The sequence below is a fragment of the Haematobia irritans genome, chromosome 4 (genome assembly GCF_050003625.1).
Source record: "Haematobia irritans isolate KBUSLIRL chromosome 4, ASM5000362v1, whole genome shotgun sequence".
Lineage (NCBI taxonomy): Eukaryota > Metazoa > Arthropoda > Insecta > Diptera > Muscidae > Haematobia > Haematobia irritans.
The window spans coordinates 19,922,480-19,946,643 of NC_134400.1; the positions used below are offsets into that span (position 1 = coordinate 19,922,480).

At 33.0% G+C, this 24,164-nt stretch overlaps 1 protein-coding gene across 1 annotated transcript in view; it reads right to left on the reverse strand.

Annotated features, from left to right (window-relative positions):
• Window positions 1-5,620: 5,620 nt before the first annotated feature.
• The window catches only part of LOC142236849 (uncharacterized), a 68,684-nt gene continuing 50,140 nt past the window's right edge, over window positions 5,621-24,164 (reverse strand). The window contains exons 3-6 of the mRNA XM_075308131.1: window positions 10,941-18,707; window positions 10,418-10,546; window positions 9,593-10,335; window positions 5,621-7,396 (exon numbers count right to left, since the gene is read on the reverse strand). Coding sequence (XP_075164246.1) covers window positions 7,187-7,396; window positions 9,593-10,335; window positions 10,418-10,546; window positions 10,941-18,669 — 8,811 coding nt within the window. The 5' untranslated portion in view covers window positions 18,670-18,707 and the 3' untranslated portion in view covers window positions 5,621-7,186. The remainder of the gene's footprint in view (window positions 7,397-9,592; window positions 10,336-10,417; window positions 10,547-10,940; window positions 18,708-24,164) is intronic.

Consider the following 24,164-nt stretch of genomic DNA (forward strand, 5'->3'; position numbering starts at 1 on the left):
TGAACTTACTCCAAATCAAACGGTTTTATTAACTTATTTACAAATGTCTTCTAATTCAATACACCCAAAGAAATTTATTAGTAGCCACATGATAAAAATCTGCAAAAACAGCAGTCTGCTAAAATAGGAAGAGTAGTCAATGGTTGCTGAAATACTAAACATTGTGCAGAAAATTTGTCAAAATCTTGTTTTGTCAAAATTTTATTTTTATAGAAAATTTTTTCATAATGTTATTTCCATAGAAAATTTTGTCAGAATTTTATTTCTATAGAAAATTTTGTCAAAATTTTATTTTTATAGAAAATTTTGTCATAATGTTATTTCTATAGAGAATTTTCTCAAAATGTTATTTCTATATAGATTTTTTTCAAAATTTTATTTCTATACAAAATTTTGTCAAAATTTTATTTCTATAGAAAATTTTGTCAAAATTTTATTTCTATAGAAAATTTTGTCAAAATTTTATTTCTATAGAAAATTTTGTCAAAATTTTATTTCTATAGAAAATTTTGTCAAAATTCTATTTCTATAGAAAATTTTGTCAAAATTCTATTTCTATGGAAAATTTTGTCAAAATTTTATTTCTATTGAAAATTTTGTCAGAATTTTCTTTCTATAGAAAATTTTGTCAAAATTTTATTTTTATAGAAAATTTTGTCATAATGTTATTTCTATAGAGAATTTTCTTAAAATTTTATTTTCATAGAAAATTTTGTCAAAATTTTACTTTTATAGAAAATTTTGTCAACATTTTATTTTTATAGAAAATTTTGTCATAATGTTATTTCTATAGAGATTTTTTTCAAAATTTTATTTCTATAGAAAATTTTGTCAAAATTTTATTTCTATAGAAAATTTTGTCAAAATTTTATTTTTAAAGAAAATTTTGTCAAAATTTTATTTTCATAGAAAATTTTGTCAAAATTTTACTTTTATAGAAAATTTTGTCAAAATTTTATTTTTATAGAAAATTTTGTCATAATGTTATTTCTATAGAGAATTTTCTTAAAATTTTATTTTCATAGAAAATTTTGTCAAAATTTTATTTTCATAGAAAATTTTATCAAAATGTTATTTCTATAGAGATTTTTTTCAAAATTTTATTTCTATAGAAAATTTTGTCAAAATTTTATTTCTATAGAAAATTTTGTCAAAATTTTATTTTTATAGAAAATTTTGTCAAAATTTTATTTTCATAGAAAATTTTGTCAAAATTTTACTTTTATAGAAAATTTTGTCAAAATTTTATTTTTATAGAAAATTTTGTCATAATGTTATTTCTACAGAGAATTTTCTTAAAATTTTATTTCTATAGAAAATTTTGTCAAAATTGTATTTCTATTGAAAATTTTGTCAAAATTTTATTTCTGTAGAAAATTTTGTTAAAATTTCATATCTATAGATAATTTTGTCAAAATTTCATATCTATAGATAATTTTGTTAAAATTTCATATCTATAGATAATTTTATTAAAATTTTGTCAATAGCAAATATTAGACAAATTCTTAATATTTTGGTTTTATTGTATTACCTTTTTATACGTCTCAGCCAAACTAAAAACTGGTTTTAGTTTAATCGAGTAGAAAAAATAGCATACAGCGTTTGCTATTTGAACAAACATTTGTAACTAAATTTAGATATCGATAACGAAATTTATAAGACAACCTAATATTGAAGCAGTATCAATCCCTGATAATTCCTGTAATATCAGGTCTACTTTGTTTTGAAATTGAAAAAATAAAATAAAAAATATAAATAGGGTTTTATTTTTCATACATTGCTTTGCGAACTCTTCTATCTATGACACATCATTCATTGTGTAGCACCTTTTTATTTTTTTTTATCACACTTTAAGTTATTAATTTTCACATGAAAAAAGAAACTACATGAAACAAAATAACACATATTATTTTAACAAAATGAAAAGAGGTGAATGGTATATATTTGGAACTAGTGAAATTTTAATTTTTGTAGATAAATGAAATTTGTTATTGAAAATCGATAACAATAAACAGACCTCGTTTTTGATAAATCATTTTATTATATATTAAGATTGAATAAATTTGAAAATAGAATCATTTATTGAAGGTGAATCGATAAATAAATAACATGTTTGTAGCAAAGTAGTGTGTAGTTGACACTACTTCGCAACAAAAACGTTATTTATTGAAAAATATTTTTGTTTGTTTTTTCAAAAAAAAGTTGTCCCAGTTAACAATTTAATTAAATAATAAATATTTCCAATTAAACAAATAATAAATTTTATTCGAAAATAATTGAAACAAATTTAAAGAAAAATCCAATCAGAACACTCATAAGGAGGTATAAAAAAAACTACAAGAAAATTATTTCATCTAAAGGAAAACTAATCATAAATAAATAAATAATAATAAATAATTGATTACCTTAATTAAGAAATTAATTGAGTTTTTCGACCACAATCAATTAAATATTTTATGGAAATCAATTAATTTTTTAATCAAGTATATTTTTATATCTGATTAATTCTGTGATTGATACTATCATTTTCGTGATTGAAGAAATTTAAATTAATTAATTAAATAATGGGTCAAATAATTTCGTGATTGAATCAGAATCAGATAATGTTTTTCTGTGTATGCGAAATACCATCAAAAATTTCAAATTAAAAAGTTGTTTGAAGCTGAAAACTTTTCTATAAAAAAATTAATTGATACAATTAACTTTTTTAATTTTAACAGGTTGGCTGATAAGTCCACGGTCTGACACATAGATGGCGTCGCTAGTATTAAATGCATATTATTTTTATTAATATGCCTTAAAGATATCAAAGGAACGTGTTACTCATATCATTCATCAATATTTGGATATGCGGAAGCTCTGTGCAAAATGGGTGCCGCGCGAGCTCACATTTGACCACAAACAACAACGTGTTGATGATTCTGAGCGGTGTTTGCAGCTGTTAACTCGTAATACACCCGAGTTTTTCCGTCGATATGTGACAATGGATGAAACATGGCTCCATCACTACACTCCTGAGTCCAATCGACAGTCGGCTGAGTGGACAGCGACCGGTGAACCGTCTCCGAAGCGTGGAAAGGCTCAAAAGTCCGCTGGCAAAGTAATGACCTGTTTTTTGGGATGCGCATGGAATAAGTTTTATCGATTATCTTGAGAAGGGAAAAACCATCAACAGTGACTATTATATGGCGTTATTGGAGCGTTTGAAGGTCGAAATCGTGGCAAAACGGTCCCATATGAAAAAGAAAAAAGTGTTGTTCCAGCAAGACAACGCACCGTGTCACAAGTCATTGAGAACGATGGCTAAAATTCATGAATTGGGCTTCGAATTGCTTCCCCATCCACCATATTCTCCACATCTGGCCCCCAGCGACTTTTTCTTGTTCTCAGACCTCAAAAGGATGCTCGCAGGGAAAAAAATTTGGCTGCAATGAAGAGGTGATCGCCGAAACTGAGGCCTATTTTGAGGCGTACTACCAAAATGGTATCAAAAAATTGGAAGGTCGTTATAATCGTTGTATCGCTCTTGAAGGGAACTATGTTGAATAATAAAAACGAATTTTGACAAAAAAAATGTGTTTTTCTTTGTTAGACCGGGGACTTATCAGCCAACCTGTTAATAATCAAACTCCATGACTAATACAATCGTTTTTTAGATAGAGGGATAATTTTAGAGTAATAACAAAGTACACGTGGAACCTGACTTAACACTTAACTCCACAGGTGTCACTATAATTGTAAGCGTATTCAAATCGTAAGCATTATTAGTGCCTGTTCTGTATCGCTTACGTCAGGTGGCACACTTGAGAGGTGTTCTGGACTACACTTTACACCTTCACAGATCTGAAAAATGTACACGAACTTTTTTTCTGTGTGGGCCAAGTGTACAGCTATCGTGTGCAAAGTTAGTTAAAGCAAATAAATAACATATTTCGAAACTTTAATATATCAGTTGAATATGCCACGAAATATTATTGTATAAAACTATCTAAAATTTGAACGAAAAATTCTTCTGACTGATGTACATTTTTAGGCATTGTTATTTCCTTTTTTCCACGTTCTACTGTAATTTTCCTGCAAAATATGTTTATTTTATGGTTCCTCTCCGGAAATAAAATGTATTGCATAAAAAATCAGCTGTTTACATTTTTCGATCGGAAATTCTAAAAAGTTTTGTCACGTGTGAGTCAGAACATGTAACTTTTTGAGGGGTGTGAAGAATGTGTGCTGTGTGGTGTACAGTGCGGTGAGACTCAGAACAGGCATGCTTATGTTCGTTAGCGAGATTATCTTCGTATTTTCCGAAATTCGTTACTTACGCTCGTGTACAATAACTTACCTGTTTTTGGTCGGACAGAAACCTACACTCATAGGAAAGTCTGGCAATAATATCAGTCAAAGTTTTCAAGATTTGAAAAATATCAAAAAGTCGTCTTTATATTTTGAATAAGCCGAAAAGTTGTTTCCTCCTGAAAAGGCGGGGAATTAAATAAAATAATTTATCAATGAGCGGATAAACAAATAAAAACGCAATTAAATTTTGCGTTTTTACAAAATAAATTAAAATTCAATTTATTGGCGGGGTTATTCGAACCTTCGGGTATTTGAGAGAGAGAGAGAGTAAATGTGTGAGCAACTTTCGTCAATTATATGCCATTTTTTCAGATATCGTTATAATTCAGGGGTGTATTTTACAATTCATTAAACCTTAAAACTAACAGGGTGTCAACCTGAACACCTCCATATTTGGTAAAAGTCAAAATTTGCCTTTTTGAACATATTCTAAAACTTGGGGAGTCGAAAACTTGTACTCGTATTTTCCAAATTTTGAAGAAATCATTTTCTCCAAATTTTGAAAAAAGTCGAAAATTGCATTTTTCAAATTTTGAAAAAATCGAAGTCATGTTTGAATAAGTCAAAATGTCCTTTTTGGAAAAATTTGAAAAGATCGAAGTTGTTTTTCCCAAATTTTGAAAAAGACGTCTTTTTTCAATAAAAAAAAAAAAAAATTGGAAAACTTCCCAAAACTTAAAAAATTTCAAACTCGAAGTGAGGGGGGGGGGGGTTCTCCAAATTGCCAAAAAGTCGAAAACCCGAGAAGTCATACGATACGATCCCATATAACAAGCCACTTTCTTTTGCTTTTATTACCGAATATCCATTTTATAGCATCCTTTGACTATTATTTTGAGTTATATTCAACAACCCTGTGTAGAAAGTAAGTAAAATAAAACTGAAATAAATAAAGGACAATTAAGGCTATTATTGCTACGTCTTTTGCAAATTTTGAAAAAGTAGGTTTCTACAAAAAGTCAATAACTGAAAAATTAGACTTTTCCAAATTAAAAAAAAAAAACCCCAAAAGTAAATACTTCTTTACAAATGTTCAAAAAATCGAAATTCTGAAAAATTGCTTTTTGTTCAAATTTTCAAAAACTCGACGTTTTCTTGCTTTTTTATTCAAATTGTCAAAAGGTCGACTGTTATTATTTCTTTCGAGTGTGAAATTTCCATTTTATAACATCCCTTGGCTTTTATTTTGACTCTAAATCAAAAAGTCATAGCAAGACTGTGCTGTAGAAAGTAAAAAACTAAAATAAATAAAAGACAATTAAGGCTATTGTTGTTCCAAAAAAATCTATTTTTCTCTTTTGTTTCTTTATGTTTTTTCTTTTTTTTTTGTAATATTTAACAACAAATATTTCACTTTGTTCCATTCATATATAAATAATAATTATTGAAATTTTACACAATTAAAAGAAAATAATGATAATATTTTTATAATAATAATAATAAAAATTAGTTGCTTTCCCTTATAATATGTATATAAATATAAGTATATAGCAAAAGCAGCAAAAGTCACAATACCAATTTCTCAAAACACACTTAAGAACACTTTTAGGGATTAGTTTTATTTTACTTATTCACGTATTTATATATAAGTGAGTAAGTAAAATAAAAATAATTATTACATGTTTACTTAAGTATATTTTGTATATTATGACTTTTGCTATTCACTATATACTTATATTTACATGACCTAATTTAAAATGAACTTTTAAAAGTTCTATGATATTGCCTTTAAAAAAATGAGAAATTTTTAATCATCATCCTATACATCATTCCTTTCTTGCTACATATTTATAACCAAACAAAATGAAACTCAAAAACGATATAAGGGCCCCGGGACACAATGTGTCGAAGGTGACCACCAAAATCATTGGATTGGCTAAATAACTAAATAATATATGTCTTAAAATGTATAACAGAACGGGAAAGGAATAATTCCATTTGCATATAAAGTTAATTTCATACACATCCTAATCATATTGCCATTATAATCTTCATTATTAAAAAGAAAAAAAAAAAACGTAAACTAAAACTAAAATCATTCTAAAATATTTTTTTTCTTGCTTTACTTGGCTTATTACAACTTTTGATCGTAAAACAAAAAAATCCAAAATAAAAAAATTGATTAGTTATTATTACCTACACAAAGACACGCAAACATTAAAAAATAATAATTAATTCTATATATCCATAGAGATATCATGCAAAAAAAAAAAATAAACATTAAAATAAACCTAAACAAATTAGCTTAAAACAAAAAAAAAAAAAAAATGTTTATATAGATATAAATATTACTAAATATTTTACGCTTAGAGTGTAATATGTATAAAAAAGAACACGTTAAAATAATATATGCACATTGTTGGTTTTTTAGTTATTTTGTTTTGTTTTGTTTTCGTCTTGTTTAGGGTGTGTTATTATTTTTACGTATTTAACACACAATAATACAGATTTCCCATTTATATAATATATATATCTATATGTGTATATAAAGAGAACATAATTGAATTTCTTAATTAATGATGACCATTTTGTTTTCTTAATATTCTTTGCTATCCGTTTCTTTGTAATATCCTCAATTTTTTTTTTGTTTTTCTTATCCTTAAAAAAAATTTTAATGGAAATTTTAAAACTATATTTCTTATATACTCTTGTATAGTATAAATATATGTATATGTATGTATGTATATATTATATATGTTTAAATGTATATGAATTTTATTTCTATTATTTGTTTTTTTTTTTTTTAAATATTTATTCCACAATTGTTTGATGTTCTTTTTATTATTCCACTGTTCATCTTCTAACATCCAATTGTATAGCTTTCAAGTTACTTCTAAAATTTCATTAATATTGTATTGACCCCTAATAAGTTTCGAACATTCTCGTTGTATTTGATAAGCACAACCTTTGATGCGCATATATTTAATTTTTCGCCGGCGCACAAAAGTTGTAAACATGTCGCCTTCTCCAGGAAATCCGACATTTTCAATTCACGCATAAGACTTTTGTGAGCGGTTGCTGCGGAAGATGATGGTGGATATATCTGTAAATAAAGAAAATAAAAAAAAATAAAAGAATAAATTACTGAATAATGTTTTCGTAATTAGAATGAAAAATTTCATTAATCTTGTAAAAAAAATCATCAATTTCAAATTATGAAACAAAATTCTCTATAGAAAATTTCGTTAAAATTTTATTTATATAGAACATTTTTGCAAAATTTTATTTCTATAAAAAATTTTCTCAAAATTTTATTTCTTTAGAAAATTTTTGCAAAATTTTATTTCTATAGAAAATTTTTGCAAACTTTTATTGCTATAAAAAATTTTTGCTAAATTTTATTTCTATAGAAAATTTTTGCAAAATTTTATTTCTATAGAAAATTTTTGCAAAATTTTATTTCTATACAAAATTTTGTCTAAATTTTATTTCTATACAAAATTTTGTCTAAATTTTATTTCTATACAAAATTTTGCCTAAATTTTATTTCTATTGATATGCCGAATCAGAAAAGATTTTTAGTCTCCCAAATAAGTTACTTAGGTTAGGTTATGTGGCAGCCCGATGTATCAGGCTCACTTAGACTATTCAGTCCATTGTGATACCACAGTGGTGAACTTCTCTCTTATCACTGAGTGCTGCCCGATTTCATGTTAAGCTCCATGACAAGGGACCTCCTTTTTATATCCGAGTCCGAACGGCGTTCCACATTCCAGTGAAACCACTTAGAGAAGCTTTGAAAACCTCAGAAATGTCACCAGCATTACTGTGTTGGGATAATCCACCGCTGAACAACTTTTTGGTCTTCGGTCGTAGCAGGAATCGAACCCACGACCTTGTGTATGCAAGGCGGGCATGCTAACCATTGCACAACGGTGGCTAAGTTACTTAAGATACAGTTATGTGATCTGGCGATTCTAGCCTGAAATGACTTCTCGATATAACATCGGGAAAGTGGCTGCGAGTGGCCAAAAATATTTATGATTTCTGCTATTAGCGACAATGTTTTGGGTGTAATCTTATTTCTATAGAAAATTTTTACCAAAGTTTTATTTCAACAGAAAATTTTTTGCAAAATTTTATTTATATAGAAAATTTTTGCAAAATTTTATTTCTATAGAAATTTTTTGCAAAATTTTATTTTTATAGAAAATTTGTGCAAAATTTTATTTCTATAGAAAAATTTTGCAAAATTGTATTTCTATAGAAAAAAATTTGCAATATTTTATTTCTATAGCAAATTTTGTCAACATTTTATTTCTATAAAAATTTTCTCAAAATTTTATTTCTATAGAGAATTTTGTCAAAATTTTAATTCTAAAATTTAAAAAATTTTGTCAAATTTTATTTCTATAGAAAATATAGAAAATTGTATTTCTATAGAAAATTTTGTAAAAAATTTATTTCTACAGAAAATTTTTGCAAAATCTTATTTTTATAGAGAATTTTGTCAAAATTTTAATTCTAAAATTTGAAAAATTTTGTCAAAATTTTATTTCTATAGAAAATATAGAAAATTGTATTTCTATAGAAAATTTTGTAAAAATTTTATTTCCATAGAAAAATTTTGTCAAAATTTTATTTCTACAGAAAATTTTTGCAAAATCTTATTTCTATAGACAATATTTGCAAAACTTGATTTCTACAGAAAATTTTTATCAAAATTTTCTTTCTATAGAAAATTTTTGCAAAATTTTATTTCTATAAAAAAATTTTCTCAAAATTTTATTTCTAGAGAAAATTATCTCAAAATTTTATTTCTAGAGAAAATTTTTGCAAAATTTTATTTCTATAAAAAAATTTTCTCTAAATTTTATTTCTATAAAAAATGTTCTCAAAATTTTATTTCTTTAGAAAATTTTTGCAAAATTTTATTTCTATAGAAAATTTTTGCAAACTTTTATTGCTATAGAAAATTTTTGCTAAATTTTATTTCTATAGAAAATTTTTGCAAAATTTTATTTCTATAGAAAATTTTTGCAAAATTTTATTTCTACAGAAAATTTTTTGCAAACTTTTAATGCTATAGACAATTTTTGCAAAATTTTTATTATTATAGAAAATTTTTGCAAAATTTTTATTATTATAGAAAATTTTTGCAAAATTTTATTTCTATAGAAAATTTTGTCAAAATTTCATTTCTACAGAAATTTTTTTTGCAAAATTTTATTTCTATAGATTTTTTTATAAAACTTTGTTCATAGCTTTCAAAATCACATCATAATTAAGGCAAACTTACCTTATTCAAAAGAGTATCCTTTGATTTTACTTTAAGTAAATTGCACAAATCACTCAAGAGAACCCATTTGTCTTGGGTACCTTCGTCCTTGAGTAAATACAATGGTGGTAATAGTATGTCCGCTTCCTCAAATTCGAACATTTCACCATCACTATCGGAATTTTCCACAAGTATTTCCGATTTATTATCCGAAGAGTTTTGACGTACCGAATTGAAGTGATCTAATTTATCGAGTACTACTGCACATTTGTCCATAACAGTCTTTGTTGTTGTCTCCCCTTTTTGTGGCAGCTGCGTGGAGTAGCCAGCTGCTAATGGTGTTGTGGCCGTCGTTGTCATTGCTGTTGTTGTTGTCGCTGTTGTAGTAGATACCCTCATATTTGATTTCAATGAATTGGCCATATTATTAGTAGAGCTACCGCCGAGGCCAGCACTACTACTACTAGTGCTACTGGTACTGGTAATGCTTGTTGGGCCATTTGTTGAGGTTTTATTGGAAATATCAGTTGAACTACTGGCTGTTTTGGAGTATAATGTGGCTATTGTATTTGTAGCATTGTTGTTGCTATTTGTGTTTGTTGTATTGATATTTGTGAGTACATTTTGTTGTTGTTGTTGTTGGAGTGTTTTGCTTTGCATCATTTGATTATTGGTTAAAGACCCTCTACGGAAAAGAGCTCGGCTCATATCACACAATGGATTTGGTGCACCCTCAAATACATTATAACCACATTCCAAAGGATCTGAAAGAAAGAGAAGGGACAATTTTTTAGTTGTTATGTTAATTCATAAGGGGCGGGGTGTATATTATGATTAATGCCTTACCATATAATTCCCATGGTCCATTAAATTTCCATGGCTTACGTTCAGGTCCCATACTTTGTACATCTAATAAATGATTATTTAAAATATCACGCATTGTTGTGCTTGGAGCTAACATTAAAGGAGTTTGACCTGTAATTGTAGAGAAAAACAATAAGGAGAAATTTCATTAGCGCCATCTATATTTGTAGAGCAATATTATAAATGAATATGAGAAGAAAAAATAGAAATATAGATAAAATCCTCAATAGAAGTTCTAATGGTTTCGGGAAACTGAAACATTAGACCCCTGATTTTACTAATTGCTATAGCCTGAACAGTATTGCAAATTTGCTATTCGGATATTTTCGCAAAAGGTCTACGATCAACCGCAGTTTCTATAGAAATAAAATTTTGACAAAATTTTCTATAGAAATTAAATATTAAAATTTTCTATAGAAAAACATTTTGACAAAATTTTCTATAGAAATAAAATTTTGTTGAAATTTTCTATAGAAATAAAATGTTGTCCTCACCAAATTCTTACCTGAATATGTAGCCAGTAAAGGATCAGCACCATAGGATAGTAATAAACGCACTATTTCCTCATGATCATTTTCACTAGCCTCATGCAATGGCCTTATACCCGAGTGAGCTGCTGCCGAATGATTAGCACCATATTGCAGTAGCACACGGGCTATATCCAACCAACCATTGGTGCAGGCCTCATGCAAGGGCGTATAGCCGGCATTGTCTTTTTGATCGGGATTCATTGACATGCGTTCCAAACAATAGACAATCACATCTATGTAACCCTGACGCGCAGCCTTATGCATGGTGCTCTGACCCACACCCTTATTGAGAACCCATTTTTGTATTTCACGACTCACGTCATCTTCCGTTTTCATTTTGTGTTCATACTCATCGGCTTCCATCTTTTCCGATTTGATCGTCAGATGATGATGGTGGTGATGCTGATGGAATGATGACTGGGTCATTGAATTGTGATTGTGATGATGCATTGCTGAGCTGGAAATTGTATTGGAGGCTGATGAGGAGGGTTTTTTCTTTTTTCGTATATAATCGAAACCCGAGCTACCCTTACGTCTAAGATATTTGCCACGTTTTTTGCGTATCGTATGGGTAGTTTCGGCAGACTTTTGTTCGTCGTCCTTTAGCTCATCGGGATCCATAACACTGGTGCTTTCGGTATCAATTTCTTCTTGTTTTATATTGAGAGCTGTATTGCTCGTTTGCTGCTGCGAGGGCATCATTAGCTTACGTGCTGCAGCGGTCCGACCAAATTTTCCAAATTTATCAGCAGCACTTTGGACCACGATATTCATTTGTTGTAAAAATTGCTCATATTTTTGTACATATGTGACTTTCTCTGGACCAGCACCATTATCGGGAGCTTGAACCATTTCCGCTGGAGCCGAAGCAGGTCGATCATCACCCACAAATATTTCTCGTATATTTTCCTTCTTCTGTTGCAGCTTGGACTCCGTACGGGTTTTTGTAGGCAAAACGGTGGTATCGAAGATACTGAAATGTCGTTTCTTTCCACTATGGGCCGATTCGTTATCATCGTCATCATCTTCATCGGAATCTTGCCGTAGAGGCGGTAGCATTTGTAGTTCACTGGATTCGGTTGTTTGTGATGTTTCACTGAACATCGACGAACAATTGTGGCTCGTATATGGATGCTTTGTTGTTGTTGCGCTTGCTGAACCACTGATCTGATTTATTTTGTTCGTTGGGGCTTTGGATGCCGTGGTGGTAGTGGATTTATTGCTAACATTAAGACCCGATGCTTTGGTTACCCTTGAGTGGAGGACATCTATAATGGAACGCGGCTCATCATCCTCACCAGCAATCTCCTCATTTTTTTCAGAGCCTTTAGATTTGACAATTGCCGTTTTACCACCATTGCCATTTTTCTGTTTGCCCACCATAGGCTTACAGCCGCCCAGGGGTGTTTTCTTTTTATTTTTGGCATAAGCATCCAAGGCCTCAGCATGCCTTTCCAAATCGGGTAGAGAGGCGGCTATTTTATGCGATCCCGATTTGATGCTAATCAAACTGGGTGGAACTTTAAGGGCTCGTTTAAAACGATACAATTCAATCACATGCGGATCATGGACATTTTCCGTTTTGGAATTTTTCGTTGTAGTCGTCGATGATGCCGACAACGATTCTTTGGCCAGTTTTTTTTGATTTGAGATTTTATTCTTGGTCTTTAGGGCGACAGCTTTCCTTTCTAGTTTGGCCCGTAGGCGGGTCGATTTGATAACACCACATTCACGACTCAAGCCACCCGTTTCCAGGTAGCTATTGAGACCAGCTCCATATTTGCGTACATATTTCCGTTTGATTTTGGTGCTGGAATTACGTATGATTTTATCATTACGCAGTACCTTGCTATTGGCCAATTGCATTTCCATTTCTTTTTTCAGCTTCGATCTAGTCATGGTATTTAGGCCAATTTTTAATTTACTTCCCGAATTGGTGGATTTGGTGGTATTGGATTTCTCATTACAGCTTCCACCAGATTTAAGCATTTTTTTGTTGCTGTCCTCATTTTTCTCTGAGGGTTTTCCTTCTATATCACTGCTTTCCTTGGATGAGCTGGAAGAGTTTTCTTTTTTGATTGATTTTTTCATAGACCCTGGTGGCTGATCAGCAATCACTACTTTGCTGTTACTATCATTTTTTGTAGATAAAGATGTTTCCCCTATTGAATTTGATTTTTCTTCTTTGTCGTTTTTCTCCGTTTTGTCTTTCCCTGCAGGGAAAAGTTTTTCATCTTTGGAACTTTTTGAAATTTGCTCTTTTAGTTTAGCATCCAAGCCTGCTGGAGTAGTAAGTGATGATTTGTTGGGACTTTTGGGACCTGGTATTACTTTTATTTGCGCCTTGGATGCTGCCGCCGAAGATGATGACGTTGATGAATCTGATCCACAATCGGAAAATCGATTTTTCTCATTTTGTTGATTGGATGAGGAATTCGTTGTCGCCTCATTGCTATTGCCATTTTTTATTTTCAATTTATTTTTCGTTTTCATTAGCGGCTTCTTTAGACGTTCCGTCTTGCGTTTGTCCAATTCATCTTCACTTTCCGATGAACTGTCCTTGGTGGCTTGCAGCAAACGTTCAGCTAAACGTTTTTCCTGTTGGAATCGTTTCTTTTCACGACCGATTTTATTGAGCTTTTTGTGTGTTGCTGCTGCTGTCACACTTGTGGAATTTGGTGAATTTATAGTGTCCTGATTCCGTGAGGATGATTTTAGGTTTAGGCCCGATTCCACACCACCCTCGAAACGGGCAAATGAACTGCGTGTAGTATCAGCAGCAGATTCTAAGGGAGAAAAATGATTTTCCAAAGGTTTCCTTAAGGTAACATCAGTGGATGAGACCACCATTTCCATGGGAGGAGGCTCTTTAATAACTGTTGTTGGTGTTGTTGTGGTGGTGCTGGTTGCTTTGTTGGGCATTGTTTTCTTTTTGGCTGGCCTCGTTTGAAGTTGTTCCACAAAATTATTGCATGTATTACTCCAACCAAAGTCCAATAGATTTCTATCGCCAAAGTTGTCCTCCAAGCCGGGTATAAAGGGTAGATCTTCTACGGTAGTTTCAGGTTCAGGTTCCTCCTTTACTTTTACCGTCATCCCCCCCAGAGGTTCTTGTTTTATATCGACGGGGCCAACTGTTGTTGTTGTTGTTGTAATAGGTTCGTTTTCTTTTGCTGCCATCGGAGGCAGGGCATTAAAGGTGAAACCTTTTAACTCGGCCTTGGTTCTTATCCTCGACGACGACGATGATGACATTTGCATTGACTGATGATAGCTGGTGGTGGTGGTCGATGTTGCAGATGTTGTCGTTTGATCTTTGGCTGGTGGTATTGCTGCAGTGGTCACTTCACCAGTGGGTGTCAAAGGTTCTTGTTTACAAACAACCACAGTAGTTTGTGGGCCAGCTTCATCATGGGATTTGTGATTGCTTACTATTACTGGTGCTGATGCAGCTGCTAGCTTCACTGATGTATTGCCTGAAATTACAATTGATCTGGTTTGGATATCATTGATCTTCATTTTATTCAATTTTTCCAACTCGTGCTGATTCGTTTCATTCACAGCAATCACTGAAATATCAGCCGGTCTCATGGCTATAACTGGAGGTTTTGTCTCCACCACCACCACTGGTGGCGTTGGTGTGGATGTAGATTCCATCATATAACGGCTTTGTTTTACCAGAGGTTCATTGGCTAAAATTTCACTGGAATATTCTTGAATGTGTCGTTTTCGGAAATTCGGATTCCTTTCACAACCCTGTGAATAATTTGGCATTGAGCTAGGTGGTGGTGTTGGTGGTGGTATACAGCCATCTTCGCCAACAACTACAGGTATTGGCACACTAGACTTATACGAATTCCTTGGGGGAAGAGCCATTATACTTGTATCAGGAGGCAAACGCTCTACGGCAGCCAGAGTGGGATGATTGGAAGAAGAAGAAGTAGTTGTGGGAAGTTGTTGAGATGTGGCGGCGGTTATTGGTAAATAGCTAGGATCTGAGATACGTTTTGCTGATTCGCTTTTGATAACACTGGCACCACCACCAGCAGCAGCAGCAGTAGCATAGGGATTCGTTTCCACTACACTAGGTCTTGACTGTACCGATGCCACATTGCTACGAATAATTTCCCTTTCAAGGCCAATTGTTGGTTTTGTGGGAGCCGGTTTTATGATACCCATGGACGATTCATAAGAACTCTTGATGGTCTCATTTGTTCTATGCCCTTGATAGGGACGACTTTGATTTGTGGCGGCTATACTAGATTCTTGGGAATACTGTCTTGTCGGTCCAGCCGTTGCTTGTACATTGGATATTGCCTGGGCAGGGGGTGTTGTGTAGTTACGCCGCTCCAATGAATTTTGTCGCGAATTTTGTCGTGAATTTGGCCTACTGCCGCCGGTTATATCGACAATTGGTGTTGTTGCCGTTGTGGCCGGCTCGAAGGCATGAATCGAAAACACTGGAGTAGCATCGACTCGAGGTAATGTGTAGCGTCCCTCGGAAGATACAGGAGTCAAACGTCTTTGTTGTTGATATTTGTACTCAGTGGAATCAGCCTTTGTCTTTACAGTACGCATTGAGAGATCAAGAGGAGATGTAGTCGTCGACATTGTGGAGGAAGACGAAGGCTTCTCATCTTCCTGTTTTATAGAAATACGAGAGTTTTCATTACGTGATCCCAACAAAGGAGGAACCACTGACTGATGATTAACTAGAACAGAGCCCATGGCAGATCTGGATGAGGATGGTGGTGTGGCTAAAATATCGGAACGTGTTATGAGAGGGGGGCCTGAATGTGGTTGATGATGGTGCGATGGAAGATGTTCAGGTCCTACTCTTGCAGAAGCCGATGGCACTGGCACTGGTACTGGCCCTCCTGGTCCACCTCTTATATTTTGAGAATCCACATTTAAAGTTTTCTTTATAATTTGCATATTTAATTCCTCCTCCGATGTGGCATTTCTCATGGCAATGGTACGACTAATAAGTTCCCTATAATTGGGTTTATGTTTGTTTGTATTTGGAACATTGCTGCTGGCCATTTTAGAGGAATGAACTTGAGGCGCCGCCGCCACTGCCACCGACGTCGTTGTTGATTGCACTTGCAGTAGAGAAGATGTTGGTGAAGGACCTGGCTTTGAGGGAGGTGTTACACGACTATGATGCGCTGGTATTGTGCGTTCGTAGGACAATGGAAGCTGAGGTCCCACAACAATATCATCTCTTAGAGTAGAGGCGGTAGATTGTATAGGATACGCCCCACCCCCACTAAGCGGTGTTACGGGTGGCCCAACTGTACTGTGTAGAAGAGTGTGATGACTTTGGGCTGTTGGTTGTCCACTATTCGTTGAGGAAGACAACAAGGATGAGGGAGATGGTGAGGCTGCTGTAGCTGCCGCTGGCGAGGGAGCACTATGGAGATTTCCCTCATAATAATATGTCGGTTGTTGATGATTCGGTCCCCTTTGACTGGGTGCCCTACTTGGTGGTGGTGTATTCTGATTGAGTAATGACGATGCATGCTTATTCGCCGACGAGGTATCCATCATTGACATTTTCCCATATTTGCTGCTGTGATATAATTGTGGAGATTCGACGCGATAATTATTGGGGGTAGCCGATCCTGTTGTATATGGTGAAGTGGAGGACGAAGACAAGGGTATCACTTCCTTACAGCATGTATCTCCAGTACCAGGTGGGGGAGTATTATAGGGATTTATATAAATTGAGTTGTTGATGTTGCGTGATGACTGTTGTGGATGTGGTTGCGTTGGATGTGAAGAACTCTCATAGATTTCAAGATCCTCTCTCTTAACACCATCCAGAAGATAGCGTCGTTGTGATGTGTGCTGATGATGATGAGGTTGATGTTGATGATTTCCTGGCGGTGGTGGCAATGCGTTAGCATTATTTGTTTTAGCAGAAGCAGCAGCCATTTGCTGTTGCTGGTGGTGGTGCTGGTGCATTTGATGGTGTCCTGCTGCTGATGCAGACGACGGTGGTAATGGCGGTGGTAAAGGACTTTTCGAATACTGTTGATGATGCTGATAATGCTGCTGCGTCGTGTGCGTTTGTTTCATAATGATTGGCGACATTTCCGGTGGTAGAACTTTGGAGGGATTCTGATTTGTGCCAGCATAGTAGGAGCTGGAATTTCGAGAAGTCACAAATTGCTGGGGTGAATCTCTGAGATGTGTCGTTGCATGGTGATTGTATTTCTCCACAACACCGCCACCACCGCCACCACCGCCACCTCCACTACTAGCTACCATATACGCTGAACTATTAGCCGATGGACTCTCACGCAATTTTGTATAATCTGGCGGTAGGATCTGCTGTTGCGGCGAAGCCCTTGAAAACTTATCCAAACTAAATTGTGGAGTGGGCATATATAGATTATGATGATGGGCCATACTTTGCTCACCAGCTTCGGGTGTATACATTTGTGGACATTTTCGAGCATAATTGGGACTTGGATGTTGATCTTTAGAGGCTGGCAAATTGCTGGGATTGATAACATGATGATCTATGGGTGGTAGCAGAGACGATGATGATTTATTACTCAAAGCCATATTATTGTTCATATGATGATGGGGATGTGAATGTGGATGATGCGGATGCTGGTGCGGGTGTTGATTATCGTAAACTGTTGAGGAGGCCCCCACCGTTGCTGATGCCGTTGAGTTGTAGGCTATTTTCGTGGTCGTTGTGGTAGTTGAGTATTTCGTTTCATAAATGCGTTCCTTTGTGATATAGTGAGGATTACTACCAACCATCTCAGCATTTGGGCCCGCATTGGGCCCTCCTCCTATTGCACTACCAACCCTTTGATGTAGGGGATTTGAAGAAGGAGAAGATGATGGATAGGAACTACTTGAGTGTGTTGGATGATGTTGAGCAGCCGTAGAAGCATTTTTATATTGTCCATATAAACTACCACCGCCACCACCACCACCTTCTAGGGGCCCACTGGGACCAGCAGAACGTCTCGTTATACTGATGTCTATTTGTGTTTGAGTGGTTGATTGAACCGGAAGATTTGGTGGAGCCGTCGGCACCAAATGATCATCCGGATAATTTTGTGAGGATGATGTGGAATTTTGGGGCCAATAATTTGATCTGTTTATCACATGGGAGGAGGAGGAGGGAGGATGGCTGGATTGCACCATTGATTGCGATTGCGACGGATGTGGTGGGCCATGATGTTGCATTTGTTGTTGTTGTGTAATAGGCGGGGGCGGCGGATGTTGTATATACATGGTATTTTGTCTCATACTCGACGACGATCTCTGATCATTGACCATTTGCCTATAGTCCCCTGAACCTCGGGGAGGACCCGACGAAGCCGAATGATCCGAAGCCGGATGATTTAAACTGGCCGTTGTATGTGATGGTGATGGCCATATGTCACCACCACCAGATGATGACGATGATGGATTAAGTCGACAACCATTACAGGTAATTCTAGCACCGCTAGGTGTTGTTGAACATTCGCAGGGCATTCTTGGAGCGCTATGACTTCGGGCATATTGCTGTTGTTGTTGTTGTTGGTTTGTTGTTACATTGGAGCCATAATAACGATGTGATGCCACCATATCCGCTGGTATATCTCGATTATAATATGCAGCCGCCGCAGCCGCAGCATTGGATCTGGAACGTTCATCATTGCTGCTAATGAAATCGTGATGTCGGCTTGGATCCATAATTTATTTCCAAATTAGGACACTTCAAAGTCTTGGATCTGTAAAGTATGTAAGAAGAGAACATAGTAAATATATAGACTTAGAAACCAAAAAAAAAAAAATGATTAGTAGATATAGCAGAACAAAATGGATATACGCAGGTAGTGATTACTTTTCATTATTATAAATAGGACAGAGCATAGTATTGTCAAAAGCAATCATGGCGATAAAAAAGTCCATGTAAAATTTAAAAGGTAAGTACAGAAACTGAAACATAAAATTCAAAATCGTTACTGAAAGCTTTTTCTTGAAAACTTTGGATTTTCATCCCTGTCTCAACTGGCAAATATCTCTGGTTCAAGGCAAAACTTTGTTATATTCGTATAATGAATGAAATCTGAAAATTATAACGTCCACGCAGTTTGAATCAATAAGAGATATTACACATTTCGTGTCAGCTACCCGTTACAAAAAAGGTGTAATGTGTTACCTAATAAATTTTTATTGGGAACAAATTTCTAGCAAATTTTCTCTCTCTCGCTCTGGTTCAAGACAAAAGATTCACACATTTTTGCAATTTGACTCAATAAGACATAACATTTCGTGTCAGCTACCCGTTGTAAAAAGACCGGTGTTGTTACGTTGCATTTTCTCCATTTGCAAACTGTCTCATTTGCAATTCTCTCTCTCTCTTTTTCCTTCTCGGGTTTAAGTTATGTTATACCCAGCAAAAGTGAAATGAATCTGAAATTCAGATTAATGTCCTCAGTTTTTTGCAATTGGAATCAATATAACATAGCTTAATAACAAAGCGTGTCAGATACCCTGTATAAAAAACTAATAATGTGTTGTTACCTTGTACATTTTTTATTGGGAACAAATTTATTGAATTTTTTTTTTCTATAAATGTCATCATTCTAATAAGCATTCCTCTCTCTCTCTCTCTCTGGTTCAAGGCAAAACTTTGTCATACTCGTATAATGAATGAAATCTGAAAAAGATTAATGTCCACACATTTTGGTAATTTGAATCAATAGATGATATAACATTTCGTGTCAGCTACCCGTTATAAAAAACGTGTAATGTGTTACCTTGTGTATTTTTTATTGGGAATAAATTCTCAGCAAATTTATTGCAATTTCTCAACTTGCCAAATGTCTCATTTTCCTTCTTGAGATTAGGGCATATCGAACAAAAGTGTTTGGAATCGGAAATTTAGACAAACTTTCACACATTTTTAACATTTCGTTGTATAAAACAATTCCCTGTATAAACAACGAGTACCTTGTGCATTTTTTGGGAATCAATTTTTAGCAAATTGATCGCATTTTCTCTAAATGTCAACTGTCTAATTAGCTTTCCTCTCTCTCTCTCTCCCTCTCTGGTTCAAGGCAAAACTTTGTCATACCCATATAATGGATGAAATCTGAAAAGTTTAACATCCACACAGTTTTGCAATTTGAATCAATATAACTTGATAGCATATCGTGTCAGTTACCTAGTATAAAACCTTGTACATTTTTTATTGGGAACAAATTTCTAGCAAATTTATTGCATTTTCTCTAAATGTCAACTGTCTAATTTGCTTTGCTCTCTCTCTGGTTCAAGGCAATACTTTGTCGTACTCGTATAATGAATGAAATCCACACATTTTCTTAATTTGAATCAATAAATAACATAACATTTCGTGCCAGCTACCCGTTATTAAAAGCAGGTAATGTGTTACCTTGTGCATTTTTATTGGGAACAAGATCTTAGTAAGTTTATTGCAATTTCTCTTTTTGCCATCTGTCTACTTTGCAATTCTGTCTCTCTCTATCTCTCTTTTTCAAAAGTATCTGACACATAACATACCGTGTCAGATACCCTGTATAAAAAACGTGTAATAAGCACACATTATTTTCATTTAATTTTTTATTGGAAATTATTTAAAATTTTAAATTTTTTCATTTATCTATATTCTATTTTCTATGAATGATGGTAATTATTGATCGATGGATTCTGCAATAACGGTCATATTTTTGTAATTTCAATCATTTAAATAAAAGATAATAACATTTATTATAGGCTACCCTGTATAAAAAACGTGTAATGTGTTACCTTGTGCGTATTTTATTTCGAAAAATCTCTAGCTAATCAATCACAATTTTACTGACTTATTTGCTCTTCTCTCTCTCTCGCACTCTATGGTTCAAGAGCAAAAGAGATCATTATTGAGCAAAAGTAAAATGAATTCTGAAATTTATATCAACGTTCACACATTTTTACAAACAAAAAAACATGACCATGTGAATTGTTGGCATTTCGTGTCGACAACCCTATATAAACAGTGTACCACCCTTGAATGGAATCATGAAAAATAGCCGAATTTTTCCAACAATAAATAAACTTTACTAGGCCGTAGACTTTTCTGATATGCCTCGCATATGAGTGTTTTTTTTTATTCCCCCGATGCACACTCGCAAATTTCTTTTATTAACACATTTACATACATTCATACATATATAAATCATGTAAGAAATCCCATAAAATTATCTGTTCAATGACTGCAACACAACACAATGATGGCAGACAGGCGGCGGCAGTTAGTCTTCACTCAATGTAGCCATGGCTAAGCCATCAGAAAATGTTGTACACTGGATGGAAAATAGTGAAGTGGGACAGTCGGTGGCGGGGGAGAATGTGCAAGGTTGACAAAACAAAGCCTCTGAATCAACAAAAACAAATAAGCAAGCAACGAGACACACTGTCAGCCAAACAGCCCCCTCTAACCGTTAGTTTAATTGCCAGCTACCCTGACCTACCCTTTTTAAATTTCGGCAAATAAAACACGCAATAAAAACAACAACAAGAATATGCCATAAAACAAAAACAAAATGATATAAAAGACCGAAAGAGAAGAAAAACACTTTTACCCATGATGTCTATAAATTTGCATAGCACATAAAGGACCAGAAAATTTTATTCCCAAGATATAAAATAAATAAACGAGAAGAAACACACAAAGCAAAAAAACAATAACATGAAATTATAATAGCTTCATTCGTGTACCCTATATTTTTTATATTTAATTAATATAACTTTTTACTTAAAAAAATAGGAAAGAATTCCAAAGAACGAAAGAGAGATGGACAGAGAGAGAGTATACCAAACTACACAGTTGAGAAAATGAGAAATTGCCATACATTTGCTAGACGTAAATTTTATACAAAATAAAATGTAAATTTTATATAAAATAAAATGTAAATTTTATGTAATAAAAAATTGCCTCACTTCAAATGCATACGGCATTAAGGGAGAGACGCGCATTTCAAAGATTCATGTCCTAAATTTAATGAAAAAATTTAAAGCAAATATTATGAATTTGCTATTGTAGTATTTTTATTTAATTATTTATTCAACAGCATAATATAATAGAAAGAAATTTGTCTTTAATATAGTGTAACTTGCGTATCCTAAAATTTAAGTTGCACGCTCGTTTTCATTAACATTTTTTTCTTTACACTGAAAAAAAAACATGCCCCGTTCCAAAGATTTTGTCTATTGATTTTGGTATTGATTCTGAGCCAAAGCAACAAATTGCACAATGGGTGCATTTAAGACGCAATAAATTTGAGTAACCGTACGTTACAATTCAAAATGAACATTATTAAAAAAAAATAGTATATTTTCCTACAATATTTGTTCAAATTGTATTATTATTTTTTTTTTTTACGTAGAAATTTTTTTGGGCTCTCTCTCAATCTCTCTTCACAAAGACTTAAATAAATTTAAATGTGAGTTTAACGTGTTAACCGTACGTTAAACTTCCAAATTAATAAAATTTGATTATACAAAATTGTTTATTTTCTTTCAGTATTTGTTCAAATTTTATTTTTTTACGTAGAGAATTTTTTTCTCGTAGAGAAATAAAGGGAATTTTTTGAAACATCTCTGCTCTCGGTGGATTCTCTCTTACTCTCTCTCACGAAGACTTTGTAGTATAGTTAAAAAAGCATGCAAGGCATTATAATAAATCATAAATAAACCACTGTGAGAAATTTCCCATATACAGTTTAGTCTGCAAACAATCTTACACAAATACACATACAAATAACAAACACACCCGGTGGGGTATATGAACTCTAGCAAGGCCGTATACATTTCACGTTCTAATTAAAACCAAATAAAGCTTCAAACCGAGTCCTAAGAATTAAATAAATTGTCACAATGGGGCTGGGGGATGTGGAAGTGAGGTAGGTGGTAATGAATATATTCCATATAAACAATGAACCATGACGAAGGGAAGAAATAACAACAATGACCATTAAATTCAATAACAAGTGATAAGAAATATCAACAGTTAAAAAAATATGTATCTGAACGATTTTCATATTGATGATGGTGATGTTGATGGTGGACTTCGAAGATTTATTTCGACATTAGAGAATATTGTTTTGGGTTTGTTTTCGTTTCTTTTTATAATTTTTGCTTGATGTTCATATTAATCATGTTTACTATATATTTTTCGAGGTCAATATAACGGTAACTTTTGTTATTGCTGTGGGGTAGTATGTATGTTTGTGTGCATGTGAAGTGAGAGCAAGGAACTCTAATTGGCAGTATATACATCGCTGTGGAAAATAAAATAATAGCAGTGGGGGCCCTGCTGTATGTCGTAAAAAATTTACTTAATTCTTATTAAACAAAACCAAATGTAAATATTTATTGCTTTTTTTTTTTTTTTTGTATAAAAATAAGGCTTAAGTAAATTCGCTTGCTAAATATGTATGAGATGCTATATATAACAATTTTATAAAAAATATATATAATTATATAAATAAATTGAAATATATAGTAATTATTCATAAAATTAATACATATTTGGATGAAGATTACGAATTCCTTAACATTCCTAAAATCTTTTGGGACCTTTTTTATTTAAAACACTTAAAAAAACAAGATATAAACCCAAAAAAATGAAGCCTTCATTGATTTATTTTTAGAAAATGTTCACTAAAAATTGCAACACGATAAAAAAAGTTAATACTATTTATAGATAATACATTTTCTTGCTATATTTTAAGAAAAGTTTACATTTTGAAGAAGACACTTGGTTGAAAATTGTGTCGGTATGAAAATATGACGCTTCATAACGAATATGAGCCCCAACAAAATGTAACTGAAGCATGAAAATCGATCCCAAAATAAAATTTTGGGCTCACTTTCGATTTAATAGACCGGGTTAAAATGAAACGTACACTGAAAAAACAATGAAACCACCTGGAAGAAAAATTTTGTATAATTATAGAAAATTTAGATTATTTTTAGAAAATTTTAACTAAACAGTATTACAAACGCTGGTATCACAACCGATATCACAATAATAAGTAAATATTTATCGACAAATTCAAGACATAAATATTTTTTTTTTTTTCACTTGTTAAAGAAAATTTTGTAGTCTGACGGAAAAAATTGGAGTTAAAAATTGCAAGAATGTCTTTAGAGACATACGAAGTTCATGATGGACGCATTTG